This window comes from Aplidium turbinatum, chromosome 6, assembly GCF_918807975.1.
Source record: "Aplidium turbinatum chromosome 6, kaAplTurb1.1, whole genome shotgun sequence".
NCBI classification, from domain to species: Eukaryota; Metazoa; Chordata; class Ascidiacea; order Aplousobranchia; family Polyclinidae; genus Aplidium; species Aplidium turbinatum.
The window spans coordinates 1004928-1018322 of NC_137477.1; the positions used below are offsets into that span (position 1 = coordinate 1004928).

The following is a 13395-nucleotide window of genomic DNA, read 5'->3' on the forward strand; positions in this document are numbered from 1 at the left end:
CCTCGGTGTTAGCACAAATTGATCAAAAACACAAATCCGTATGGCATCTGGCAACACTGGTCGTAATGGAAGATTTGTCGTTTGTTTAACGTGAAGAGTTTGCGGTGGTTTGAGCTTCAGCGATCGCACTTCAATGGCAATTGAATTCTCAAAACTATCGTTTCAAAGCAATATAAGTAAATTTAGTCAAAATTACATTGGCCTACAGTCATTACTACTTGTTCGCACGTTCGCAAGGCGTGTATTAGATCGCTATGGCCGGATCCTACCTTGCAGGTCCTGGTCGCCGTGGGTCTCTTCACCATCATGAGAATCGGCGTCGGAGTCTTCTTTCCTCTCAGCGTCGAGAAGTTCTCAGAAGCCCGGATAGCTCTACAACGCACTGAGGTTGGTTGCCACTAGTCGAACAACATCGCTGCTTGTTGCGTTGGTAATGTTGTTTGTGACGTCAACAATGACGCGTGTGTGACGTGATATTGAACGGGTAACATCTGATTGTTGCAGGACTTTCTCCTTCTTCCTGAGGTTGCCCCATCCACTGATGACGACAGCGACAAGACCATGTCGTGTTCTGTTCGCTTCGATGACGTCACTGCGTCCTGGAGCAAGGTATGCTTCGTCAGGTTAGGGGTATCATCCGGGGTGGGGTTACTTTAGAGGTAAAGTTAACAAAACAGCTGTACGGTGTGAAGAGGAGCAATGCTGGGTTGTGAACTTGTGTAGGAGATTGGCGAGTTATGACAAAGTCGCCAACGGTGGTGGAGAGGTTGCCAAACTTTGGTGCTGTGCGATGGCTGCACACATTTCATAAATATTTCTGTACACATTTCATGATATCTACTGTTTCATAGCACATTTCATATTGTTAGCTAGCGTTGCTGTGACAAAGTAATCGTGATGTTTTTGACTTTAGGACGGGGAAGCAACGTTAAAAAACGTTTCATTCGAAGTGGAAAAAGGCAAACTGCTGGTTGTGATTGGATCTGTTGGGTCAGGAAAGGTTTGTCGTAGTCGGTAGAGATTCCAATGTCGCCATCGTCGTAGATTTATCGGCTGTTTATGATGATGAGTTGTTCATGTTCCCGGCTTATGGAATATTCGTGGGGGTCCACAGACTCCAGGCAGTCCGTTAAAGAATTTATGATGTTTGTGGAAGTATAATGGAACGGTCGTGTCACATACAGCCCCAAACATACTTTGATTTGAAAAAATCAGGGTTGGTTGAAAAATCAATACAATTGAAAATACAAGTTAAAAAATTAATCAAACAATAAAAATCAAAAAAATTAATTAAAAAAATCAAATAATTTTTTTATTTGCTAAAATAAAAATAAATACATCAACAAACGTTTCACTGCTTCTCTGTAATACAAAAGTTGTATTTAAATAATTAAAGCTATAGGCTATGCATGTTTTGAAAGGCAACTTAGTTTACTTGGCAGTTCACAAACAGTGTTGTTCACTAAACATAGTATACTAGGCTAGAGCTTTTTAGGTAAATACAGAAAAGGGTAAGCTGCACTATTCTGCATTGAGGCTCAGGGTTTTCAAATTTGAGAGTTTGAGCTAAAAGACACGGCGCAGATTAATTTTTTATTATTCCTTCTTTAAAATGCCTGTCCAGGTTAAAAACCGTTTTAGGAGTTTGGTACTTTTTTGCAAAAATGCAAAATGTGTTTCTTTTTTCAAAAACCTGTTACCATTCCACAGCTATTGGCTAGCCTACAATATGATGATAAAAATGATTAAACACTTGCAAAGCAAAGCCTTTTAATCAATCAAGGGGTTAAAAATAATTCTGCTATCTTACTAAAATGATCTCTTCCCCCAAGTAGACTCGACGCTTTTTTATCTAAAAAAAAACAAAAAAATCTGATTTAAATCAAAAAAATCTGATTTTTTAAAAAAAATCATGACTTTTTCCAACCCTGGAAGAAATATCGAATACTTTTGAAGATATTAACTTTCTCTGAAGGCTTCATTGTGACGTATATTTTTGAAAGTATAGCTTAACGATTGTTATTTTTTCTTTAGTCATCATTACTCAGCGCGATCTTGAACGAGCTTCCAGCGCAAAGTGGAAAGGTCAAAGTTCATGGGAAGATAGCTTACTCCAGCCAAGTGGCCTGGTTGCTCCCGGAATCGATCCGTGATAACATCCTCTTCAACGAATCCTACGATCCGGTGCGTTACCGGAAGGTTGTCAAAGCTTGTGCTCTGGAAAAGGTCAGTTTCTTGTGTGAGTTTCTTGTGTTGTTCAAATCATCAGGTTCCTTCTTCTCATCGAGGGCTGGAAGCAATAAAGCGACTAATTTGTCTGTTGTGAGATATTTCAAGTGTGGTTTTGTAGTCAAGTCCTGTCCAGTTTTTTGTCGTTAGCCCACGTCCATGGTGGTGTGCCTATGTTTGGTTTTCATTCATTCTAGTAGTCTTGTCCTGTCCAGAGTTTGATATCCTCAGTCCAAGCTCCAGTGAGTGGTGCCCCAGTGAGTGGTGCTCCGGATGCGAAATTTTGGTCGGAAGTCTAAAGTTTTCGCTAGAAAATTGCAACTCCAGCTGGAAACTCCTTTGGTGATATTTATTTTGTTCAATGCTCCAATCGAGCGGTTGTTGGTTCAGCACTCGTGGTGGAGCGTTAACAAGCGCGATTTAAGGAACTGCTTTGTGGCAATGCTTAGGTTTCTTCAAAAGATTCTATTTAGTAAACTTTGGGGTTAGGGTTTCAAGTTTGACAATGTTTTCTATCCACCCGACGCAGCATTGTTTTTAAGGTATTGAGGATTTTGATTGACTTCCTTGAACCCATTATTTCTTAGATTACATTTAAGCGCAATGTTACAAGCAACATGTGTATTGTTGCATCACTACTTAACCACAATGATAAATAAACCTAGATTTATCCACTTGAGGACATAAACTTGACCACAGCCTCACATAGATCCAGCTCCGGGATGGAACTGGAGGTTGTTCCATTACTAGCTCTAGGTGGTCGGTGTGGACAATTTGCCAACTTTGCCACTTTTCCTCTGTTTCAGGATTTTGATATTCTGCCACATGGTGACGCCACACTGGTGGGTGAGCGGGGGGTGACCCTGAGTGGGGGCCAGAAAGCGAGGGTGGGTCTAGCGAGGTCGGTTTATTGTTCAAACACAGACATAGCATTGTTCGATGACCCTCTGAGTGCTGTGGATCCATCAGTGGCCAACCACTTGTTCGATGAATGCATCTGTGGGATCGCCAAGGACAAGGTCGGGATCTGTTTGTTGCTCGTTTGGCTCAATGATTTCTCAAACTTATTAATTGTGCGACCTTATTTTCCAAAAACAATATTCTATGCGACTCATTCGTAGCCAGTCTATAGTGTAAACTTCCCACTGTAGGCCCACTTTTAATTTGTTTGGCAACCATAAAATTACGATTTGCGACCCATCAGTTTTAAAACTATCTGTGCCACACCAATTTTGAATGCCGGCGTGGAAAGATTCCTGCACGAAATCGCAGTTCCAAGTGTCGCCAATAATCAGGCTTGTTATCGTTTGCCTGCGTGTTTTGTGATGACATCATTGGTCAAGTGACATGCGCTCAGTCGAGCATGACTTCCGATTTCTCCAGGAAGTGGGTACAGGTTGAGACGATGAGCGGTCGCAGTGCAATGATGTCAACCAACCCTTTGCACTGACATGATTCTCGTGTAGCTGGTTCGACACTCCGTCTGGGCATGTGGGGGTTAACACAAGTGTGACGTCACATGCATTGCAGGTGAGGGTCTTGGTCACTCATCAGCTACAATTCCTTGACAAAGCGGATCAGATTCTCGTCTTGAAAGAGGTATTGCTACGTTGAACCAGTGGCTAGTACGCTCTGTCGCTGCATCCATTTCTTAAGTTGTAGCAACCTTTTATGGTTATTTGCTTAACTTTGCTCATCGACACGAAGGTATCTGTTCGAATCCCTGGCAAATTGTTTCTCTGCTTTTCTTACAACTTTTTCATTCCAGGGCGCTGTGGTTGATTGTGGAACATTCGACGAACTTCAAGCGAAAGGAACTGATTTCACATCACTCGTCAAGACCGATGATGAAACAAAAGACTGTGATGTCATCAGCGCGACGTCGAATACGTCAGTAGCGTGTTGTGTCTCCCGGGAGCATTTGACCTCAATAGGTTCGTTCTAACTTTTCATTTTCCCGTTTCCGTCGCGCGATGTCGGCCTTGTCGCACCGATCATCGTGACGCAACAAACCCGGCACCACCGACGATGTGGACGAATTGGTTTCATTTCCAAGATTTCCGTGAAACTTCAATCTGGTCTGATGTCATCCGCGTCTGACGTGATGTATAATGACGTCGCAATGCTAACTGTTTGTTTCATCAATCAGGTAGTTACGCCAGTGATGATGTCACAGTCGTGCCAGGCGTGTCATCAGAAGACAAAGTCACCAATGAGGTAAAGCATCTTGGTTAAACAGTGCCACACAATTTGAGTTGAACAATTGTTCGAGCGCTAGTTTCACAATAAAAACTCTTTTGATAAAATTCGCAGAAGGTTAAATTGTTCCGTACAGCGGTGGTTCCCCTAATACAATAGTTGATTTTCGATCAGAAACTTATAATTTTGTGGTGGGAGCTTCTTCGCAGACTAAGCTTATGGCTTGCTTGTCATATAACCCATGTGCCTGCAAACCGAGTGGTGCTGCATAGCTGAGTGATGAGAACCCTGGTTCAACGTTCGTAAGGCCGCCGGTTCGACACCGCTTTAGAGCACGTGGTTGTTTCTTTGGCAAGACACTCAAAGGCGCGCCGTCAATTGCGGAGTGGCACCCCTTCAACATTAGCCCTTGATTTCTTTCATGTATGAACAGTACGGCGCTCTAGAGAGAAAACGCCTACTGCCATTCTTAGGGCTTTGGTCTGCTGGACCGAACCTTCAAACCTGCATTTTATTGAACACAGGATGCTCCACCCGATAATGACGCCGAAACAGCTTTGCTGCAAGAAGACGTAAGTTTATGTCTTAATTGATTTCAATCTTGAGTAGTTTGTCATTTCATTGGCTCCACTCGGCATCCAACTAACTTGTGACGTTTCTCGTGGCATCTGTGATGAACAAACGACCGACTGTTACGTCAATCGAAATTTTGAACAATGAATAATTTAAAAAATGAAACTTGATTGACAGCTACGATAGTTGTTGTACAATGTACAATTGTACATTGTACATGGATGGCTATTATTTGTCACTTTTATTGTTATACCGAGAAGTAATTTTCATTATTATCCGCCATCTCCCATTCGAAAGCTGGCTTTCGATGGTTTCCACGAATCTCTATATTCCGCTTTCTTGGCTTGTCCAACAGCACACGAGTCAGTTCATTGATCTGCATCATCTCATCCAAGTTCTTTTTGGTCTTCCTTTATATCTTTTCCTTCCACCTTCAACGATTAATATTAATGCAGCTGGCCTGCCGATCCTCTTAGAATGTTTTCCGCAAACTTCATCTTCGATGTATTAAGTCATCTGTCTCACACAATGAAATGCTGCTCCATAAACATGATTAACAGCATCATCATCTGCGCTTACGGTCTGAACTTCCTTCCAGGACCTTGAAGTGAAGTTTTCAGGCTCGCGCTCATCAAGCCCCGACATGGACCGGCCAGGCAAAGTGGCAAGCCGGGAGGCAATAGGGGCTGCCGGGTACTACCAATACTTCCGAGCGGGAGTCGGTATGTGGTACCTTGTGGTACTCATCGTCATCATGCTTGGAAACCACGTCTTGTTGATGCTCGCTGATTGGTGGTTGGCGCACTGGTGAGTGACGTGGCGTCGTTTGATTGGTGGTTTGTGTTTTGCATTGTGCAATGTGTGGTATTCACGGCTAGGTGGCGCCCTACTCTTGCAGTGATCTGTGTGAAGCTTCTCGGCGATCGGCTGCCATTATTTACGTCATCGCTTTTGAAAACCAAGAAGTATATCCTCGACAGTTCTCTACGGATGTTCAAGGATGGATGTGGTGTGACGTCATTGCTATTGCTGGTTGATAATGACGTGTGGCGGTAACTTAGGCTTTATTTCTTCCAGGGCGCTCGACTCGCAGAATTATCGCAGAGATCTGTCAGCTTTCATGACTCAGCAAAGAATCCTCTCCAACCAGACGATGACTCAGCAAACTTCACTTCTCAATCAGACGGTGACTCAGCAGAATATTCTCTACAATGTCAGCACAGCATCAACAAACCTGGCCACCCTAGCCACCAATCCACCATCATTTGACCAAAACTTCTATATCCTTCTCTATTCATGCAAGTGTTGCTGTAGAATTTTTGTGTGTTTTATGGTAATGGCACAATACTTCGTGCACTCCAATCGCTTGGCTTGTGGTAGTGTCCATCATGTTTTAATTTACCTCATCTGTATGCATGTCGCACACAGTGTTCACGTTCGGGTTCCTGGCGTCCATGTACACGAGAACAGCCATGAACTTCTACTTGTGCATCCGGTCAAGTATCCAGCTACACGCGGGCATGCTGGCCGCCATCTTGAGGGCCAAGATAAGGTTCTTTGACACCAACCCGGTAGGTGAGTCGATCACGTCATTAAACTGAATGACATCATTTTGCATTGATGACGCATTTTTTTATTTTTTTCTCTGTGTTTACTACATTTCTTAGCTGTTGACGAGTTTTCCTAATGGCAGAGTTGTATTGGCGGTTGATCTCCTACCACATGATCCTGGTTCGACTCTCGGGGTGTGCGCTTGAGCAAAGCATTTCAGGACTGCCCTCCATTCAGCGGCATCTAGTGAATGGAATAATTCCCTGCAACAACACTTCAACAATCGGAAAACTTCACTCTGCCAATCTCGGTAACCGGCCCTGCGTCAAGAGCCTCTACATCTATGCGAAACTACCAGGAATAACCCATCAAAGCTTTGTCAGTCCGAGGGTAAAGATTTAAAACCAACCACCCACCAGAGACGAAAGCTCACAACACGAATGCTTGTTATAGAATGTATTTTGACCACCAGGTGGCGTGCTCAACCGCTTTTCGAAGGACATGAACCAGGTGGACGAGATGCTCCCCACAGCCTTCATCGACGTCCTATTCGTGAGTATGGATGTATCGTGTGGGGCGTTGTTTGTTTGTTTATGATGCAATAATGCAGATGACCGACTTTTCATAAACTACCTTCCATTGTCGAGTTGCGAAACAAAAAACCTGCAATAACAAAAATAGACAAAACGGACAAACCCGAATTGTTGAAAATGTGAATTTGTTGAAAACCTCAAAGCTGTGATCGAGCGATCAGAAGTTACTCAGTAACCAACGTTCTAAGACGATTTATTCAGTTGAAACTTTCTCTGGACCAACGGTCCAAACTTGTGTGAGGAATTAAGCGGCAGAAGAAACTTTCCCACCCGGGTATGAACCTGGTTGTTTACGGCTTTACAGCTTTTTCTGTTCATTGCACAGTGTTCATCATCAGTCAGTCATCGTCAGTTTGTTTCCAGCTTTGCGGATCCATGCTCGCCATTCTCCTCTACATCATCATCGTCAATTATTTCGTCATTATCATCGTCATCCCGATGGCGATCTTCTTCGTCTGGGTGCGTCGCTATTACGTCACGACGTCGCGGGAGATCAAAAGAATCGAAGGATCAAGTGAGCATCACAATGGCAACCGATATGCATGAGATATTTGGTTGGCTAACATTATTTAGAATGAGTGACGTAATGATGTTGACATCAATTTCTGCCAATGTCTGGAACGTCATAAGTCCATCCGCCAACTAGGTGGAGCGAAGTGAATAGATATATCCATGAAATAAAACACAACAAGTTCGAGTGTTTGTTCCGGCACTTGCAAGTGTTTGCGCACTCATCGAAATGAAACAATTGATAAAAAAATCCTTGTTACTATGTTTTCTTCAGATGTGCCGTGACATTATTTTCCTGACGAGGGCTGAGTGCTGAGCCGAAAACGCGTGAACATGTTTTGATTTTGCTGCATTTTGAACAATATGATTCACCTCAATTACTTTGTTGTCGAACTTATCTGTTCATCTTCTTGCGTCATAACCGTACGCAGCGTTGCCAGCAAAGGTGTAGACTGTAGAGTCCCCGATCACGGATGCCTTCTGTTGCAGATCGTAGTCCGGTGTTCGGCCAGTTATCCTCCACCCTACAGGGGCTGGTTATGATACGGACTTTCAAAGCCCAAGATTGCTTCATCAAGAAATACAACCAACTTCAAGATATCCATGGAGGTGAGCTTTGTTGGAACAGCACTGTTCACTTGCGCCCACGTGCGGACGGATTGTAACAGTATGTTGTCCTCATAGTGGCATGGGCAAGTTATCTTCACGGTTCTCGCTGGTTCGGGTACCGGCTCGACATGATGACGGCCATATTTGTCGCTTTCTGCGCCTTCTTTGGCGTCATACTGACGTCACTCCTGCCCAACAACTCGACCATCAACGCGGCCAACCTGGGACTGACCTTGACCTACTCAATCACCCTCCTTGGCGCCTTCCAGTGGTCAGTCCGACAGTCGGCGGAGGTTGAAAACTTGGTGAGTGACATGTTGTGATTGGTTTGTTAGCTACATTAATGCGGAGGGACCCTGGTTCGATTACAACCGGCAACGCGCAAACGAGGCCTCAAGAGAAGTTACCGATCCGCAATGGATGTGACGACACGTCACCTGACTGCGGTGAAAACCTTAATGCGTGTTATTCTTGGAAAAATATCGTTTGATTCCGTGTTTGTCGATATCGTGTTTAAAGCTTCTCGATTGTTCAGATGACGTCAGTGGAACGCATTCGAGAATATCACAAGATATCTCCTGAATCTGAAGACGGAAGAAAAACGGAAAAGCTTCCTGCGGATTGGCCGGAAAAGGGATCAATTTCCTTCAATAATGTTTCGTATGCTCACTTCAGTGGAGGACCTCTAGTGTTGAAAAGCATTAGCTTGGATATCAAACCCAGAGAGAAGGTGAGAGCGCCGCATGTGGCTAGTAATGATTTGTTGCTTTGTAGAGTTTGAAAAGGAAAATACATTTCCTTGCATAGAAAAAAAAGAATTTCAGTTACAAAAGTTAAGATTTTAAAAGCATCAATATGTAGCCGGTGCTCCGCTCATATTTCGTGCAAGCTTCACCTCCCGAGATCGATTACTTTGGTTAATTGCCCAAAGATTCAATCAATTTCGGGAAGACCAGTCTGCTCTGTGTGGACCAGGGTTAGATCATCGCAGTTTTCAATTCAATTACGTCACAATCACATTATTCTGACATTTTCAACTTACAATTACATCCGAATGAGGCTGAGCTCAGCGTCATGGGCGAAACACGGTGTCTATCGCTGTCAATTCTTGCTACAATCGGCTGCCGAGAACATATTGTTGATTGGATGGTCTAAATGGCCAGCGTGGAAGCTACACCGCTATGGTTAGCGAATCGCAACTGATCGCTGTACTAGTAAGTGCTCAGCCTTGTGTTGATAGTCGGGAAGAACGCTCCCTTCTTCACAACAAAGCCATTGCTTAATTTTTCTGAGGTATAGCTGTTACAATCAACGACATGACTTTAACGACTTAACAGCATTTTCACAACAAATCAGCTAATTTTAAGCAGTCCAAGCAAGAGTGCAATGTCCCATTGCTAACAAAAATTATAATCAATATCAGGGGCGTATCCTCAATGAAAGCAAGGAAAGCATTGCTTCCCCTGTCAAAATTGAAAAAAGAGAAGCTGATATTTTTCAGTAAAACGATTTCGTAATTTCTTTACCTGAATACGATTTAGAACAGTTTTTAACTCATGTCCCCGTATAATTTCAGCTCGGTTTTAATTTTTAAAAAGTTGGAAGCTTACGGAAGCAAAGATTCGTATTGCATCCCTTGCTCTCGTTTTTGCAATAAGAAGAAACAAGTTTGAAAGAAAGGAAAAAAAGCAGCGCAAAGTTTGCGCAATTTACGTTTCATTTAACTAATCGTGGAAGCGATTTAAAAATTGCTTCCACAGCCGCAGAGTTGCCAGATTGGCCAAATTCCGCGAATTATGCTTTTTTTAAATTAACTCTTCAAAATACATAATAATCAATATTTCTCTAATACAGGGTTGCCACACGGCATAAAATCATAAAAAATCATAAAATTCTTCCAAAAACACTGTGTAGCATAAAAAACTCATAAAAAATCATACTTCATCATAAAAAGTCATAAATTTTTTGAAAAATCATGGTATTCCAATAATTATATGACGCTAAATATTTTTTAAACTTTTGTTTGATTGTTGTTTCAATTGCCAATCTGTTATAAACACATTAAAAAAGCATCATTCTTTGCATGTTTGTTTATCTGCAACGACAACAAAAGTGATTACTGCAGCTAACTGCATGGTTGAACCAATTGGTTATGGATATACAGTACTATAATATGTCGGGCTGTCTGCAGACTTGGTCTGATTTGTTGTTCGGCAGTTGATAACTATTTAACTAACTTGATTGTGGAAGGATAGTTTTATCACTATGTATTCAAGACTAACCATGTTTATCCGATCAGCACAGGAGCACCAGAAATTTAAATTTTCCTGAACCCCTTCTTACCGTAACTCACACAACTGCACAGTGCACAATATCAATTTCCTAGTATTTCGGTTCCTGTGCTAATTGGATGGGGCGAAATGATTTATTTTTGAGCATTTTTGTCTCAGAAATTATTTAGAGTAGGATAATGAGTAAACCTAAGTTTCAATTTTCCTGGGAGTGTATGTACTTACCATGGATTGATCATGTGAAGAATGATGTATAGGCCTACCAAGCATTTTGTAAGCAATGTTAAAAACGGTTAGGATTGATGGCAGTGGTGTTGCAAAAGTTAAATCTCACGCAAAAGTTAAATCTCACATTCCGCATCATTGCAACGCACTTTTGTTTTGGCTGGCAATAGCACAGTAGAGCTTTCTGCAGCAAAGCCAGAAATTCTTGTTGTGGAAGACGAAGTGGTTAGTGCCGAGATTCTTCAGGCATTGCATTTTGTTCAGTATAATTACTCGTTTTTGAGTGCTAATCCTGATGGTGAGAGCCTGAGAGGTTTCAACTAATATTTCCGGATTCAATAATTGCACAAAACTATGGACAAGCTAAAACAAAAGTTAAATATAACATTCAGTTCGACATTGCTCCTTTTCTTAAAGAAGAATTGATTTATGATGTGCGCAACACACCATTCTCTTTCAAATTTGATGAAACAACAGCCTCAAGTCAAAAAGAAATACGGCGATTATGCGCAGTATTGGAGTAACAAACAAAATGAAATTGTTAATGCTTATTATTATGGTTCATTGTTTCTGGGCCATTGCAACCGTGACCTTCTTCTGGAAATCTTAGGACAGATTATGCAAAGCCTTTCTTTAAACCCACAATTGATTTTGGGCATTGGAATGGATGGGCCAAATGTAATTTTAAGTTTTGAAAGAAAACTAAAGTTGTATTTGGAAGAAACGTTGCAAACTACCATGCTTAACGTTGGGATCTGCGCACTCCATCCAGTTCACACAGATTTTCGAAAAGGAGTTGTTAGTTTGATATTGATACCTTTTTTCACAGCCTGCATTCTTTTTGAAGTTGTCCAGTGCAATACGTGAGGACTATAGTTGAATGGCAGATGTAATCGATATTGCAGCACACTATGTCACTCATCACACTGAAACTAGATGGTTATCGATGAAATATGTTGCAGTGCGTATATTAGAACAATATACCAACCTAAAGCAGAATTTCTTAAACTTCCTTCTAAAACAGAAAAATTTTCATTTATCAAGAAAACTGTAAGGTATGAAAGCAGTGTGCAAATGCTCTGAAAGATCTCCTAACTGAAGCATCAATTTTTGGCGGTTAGCATAAAATTTGGGATAAAATCATAAAAAATAGGCATAAATTTTCACTCCATTTTGTCATAAATTCATATTAAAATGTAACTTTTTAAAGTGGCAACCCTGCTAATACCGTAACCTTACCAGATGAAACCATATTCACCATTGTTCAATACATGTTTTATACTTGTTTAATGCTCGTAATGTGAAAACTCATCCAGCTATATAGCTAACATTAAAACTCATCCGCTACGGTCCTTTTATAGGCTACTTGCTATCTTTTGGGCTACTTTTAGAATTATTTTTGCTACAATTTATGAAAATCCGCTACAAGTCATAAAATATATGTACATTTTATTATTTTTAATAGAAACAGGTAAATATATCCATTTGGCTTTTTTGTCTAATATTTTCCTTGTTTTGGCCCTTTTTTGTATTATTTTGGCTTTAAGACCTTTTCATAGTCTGGCAACTCTGCTCAGTTGGATATTGTGCCAGTGGGCTATGTAATGAGAAAATTTAGGGCACTGTTATGGTTATAATATCGGCTTTGTAAGCAAAAGTTTGAGCCAGATGTTGGTTTTACACTGTTATCTTGGGTGGATAGACTTTGGCATAAGACAGGATATGTGAGGTCTAAGCTAGACTTGACTGTGTAGCTGAGTTTTTGGTGTTCTCTAATTTTAGCCGCATTTTTTGCCCGTTTGTGTGTAAGAGCTACCTTTAATAAGTTAATAGATGTTTTTCTGCTAATAAATTTCATACAAATATTACCCTAAAAGTGTTTCCAGAAAGCACTATAATCCATTATTTGAGTGTAATTTTGCAAACATGTTCCGGGGGGGCATGCCCCGAACCCCCCTAGAAAACACGTGCCTTCGGCACGCTCTATTCTCCCACGAGTTTTATTGCTTCCTTTGCTCAACCAACCAGGATACGCCACTGATCAATATTTAAACTCTGACTATTATGTCATAATAACAAGTAGTTCAACCATGCCAGGAAGAAAGTACAGTAATACAGCAGCAGGCTGAGCAGCCAACTTGAACTCTTAAAACGATTCCAGACAAAAACTGATTTCCACAAAAAAATGACGCACGTGTGCATGGCCTCTAACTGAAGATGGCTATGGATGCATTGCATGCTAGTATTGGCGTTACATAAACTTCGATCTGGCAACTTTGACACAAATTTTGCATGCAATTCCCTAAGTTATGTTACCACAAACCTTAGAATTATTTGCCAGTATAGAAAAGTTTTCAAGACCATGCAAATCAAGATCATACTTTTAGGGATCATTTCTATAGTGTGCATCTTGACAACGTCACTCAAAGTTGACAAAATCTCAGCTACGATGACGAGACGAAGGGTTTCCCTCTGAGCATGAAGCTTGGCTGGATCTTCCTCCATGAAGGTTCAGTCCTTGATGAGTGTTCTTAGCCGACTTTAGTTGGCCAGGAGGAGGGAAACTCGTTCTGAGTAGTTGCTTTTACTTTTATAATTAATTTAACAGATTTTCC

The 13395-nt window shown here is 41.4% G+C and overlaps 2 protein-coding genes and 1 non-coding gene across 4 annotated transcripts in view; 2 read left to right on the forward strand and 1 right to left on the reverse strand.

Annotated features, from left to right (window-relative positions):
- Positions 1–13395, reverse strand: part of LOC145772697 (uncharacterized) — a 190138-nt gene that overhangs the window by 12853 nt on the left and 163890 nt on the right. The gene's annotated exons all lie outside the window — the stretch shown is intronic.
- LOC145771630 (ATP-binding cassette sub-family C member 4-like) overlaps positions 1–13395 on the forward strand; it is a 31058-nt gene that overhangs the window by 9637 nt on the left and 8026 nt on the right. For both annotated transcript variants that reach the window (XM_082583350.1, XM_082583351.1), the window contains exons 9-25: positions 277–387; positions 505–609; positions 914–1000; positions 2035–2226; positions 3036–3248; positions 3760–3828; positions 3998–4163; positions 4379–4446; positions 4953–5000; positions 5600–5808; positions 6079–6299; positions 6430–6576; positions 7025–7104; positions 7509–7659; positions 8145–8264; positions 8340–8569; positions 8800–8994. In XM_082583350.1, coding sequence (XP_082439476.1) covers positions 277–387; positions 505–609; positions 914–1000; positions 2035–2226; positions 3036–3248; positions 3760–3828; positions 3998–4163; positions 4379–4446; positions 4953–5000; positions 5600–5808; positions 6079–6299; positions 6430–6576; positions 7025–7104; positions 7509–7659; positions 8145–8264; positions 8340–8569; positions 8800–8994 — 2412 coding nt within the window. The remainder of the gene's footprint in view (positions 1–276; positions 388–504; positions 610–913; positions 1001–2034; positions 2227–3035; positions 3249–3759; positions 3829–3997; positions 4164–4378; positions 4447–4952; positions 5001–5599; positions 5809–6078; positions 6300–6429; positions 6577–7024; positions 7105–7508; positions 7660–8144; positions 8265–8339; positions 8570–8799; positions 8995–13395) is intronic.
- LOC145772921 (small nucleolar RNA U3) lies at positions 13152–13359 on the forward strand. The gene has a single exon (XR_014289349.1). It is a non-coding gene; the product is annotated as a small nucleolar RNA U3 (small nucleolar RNA).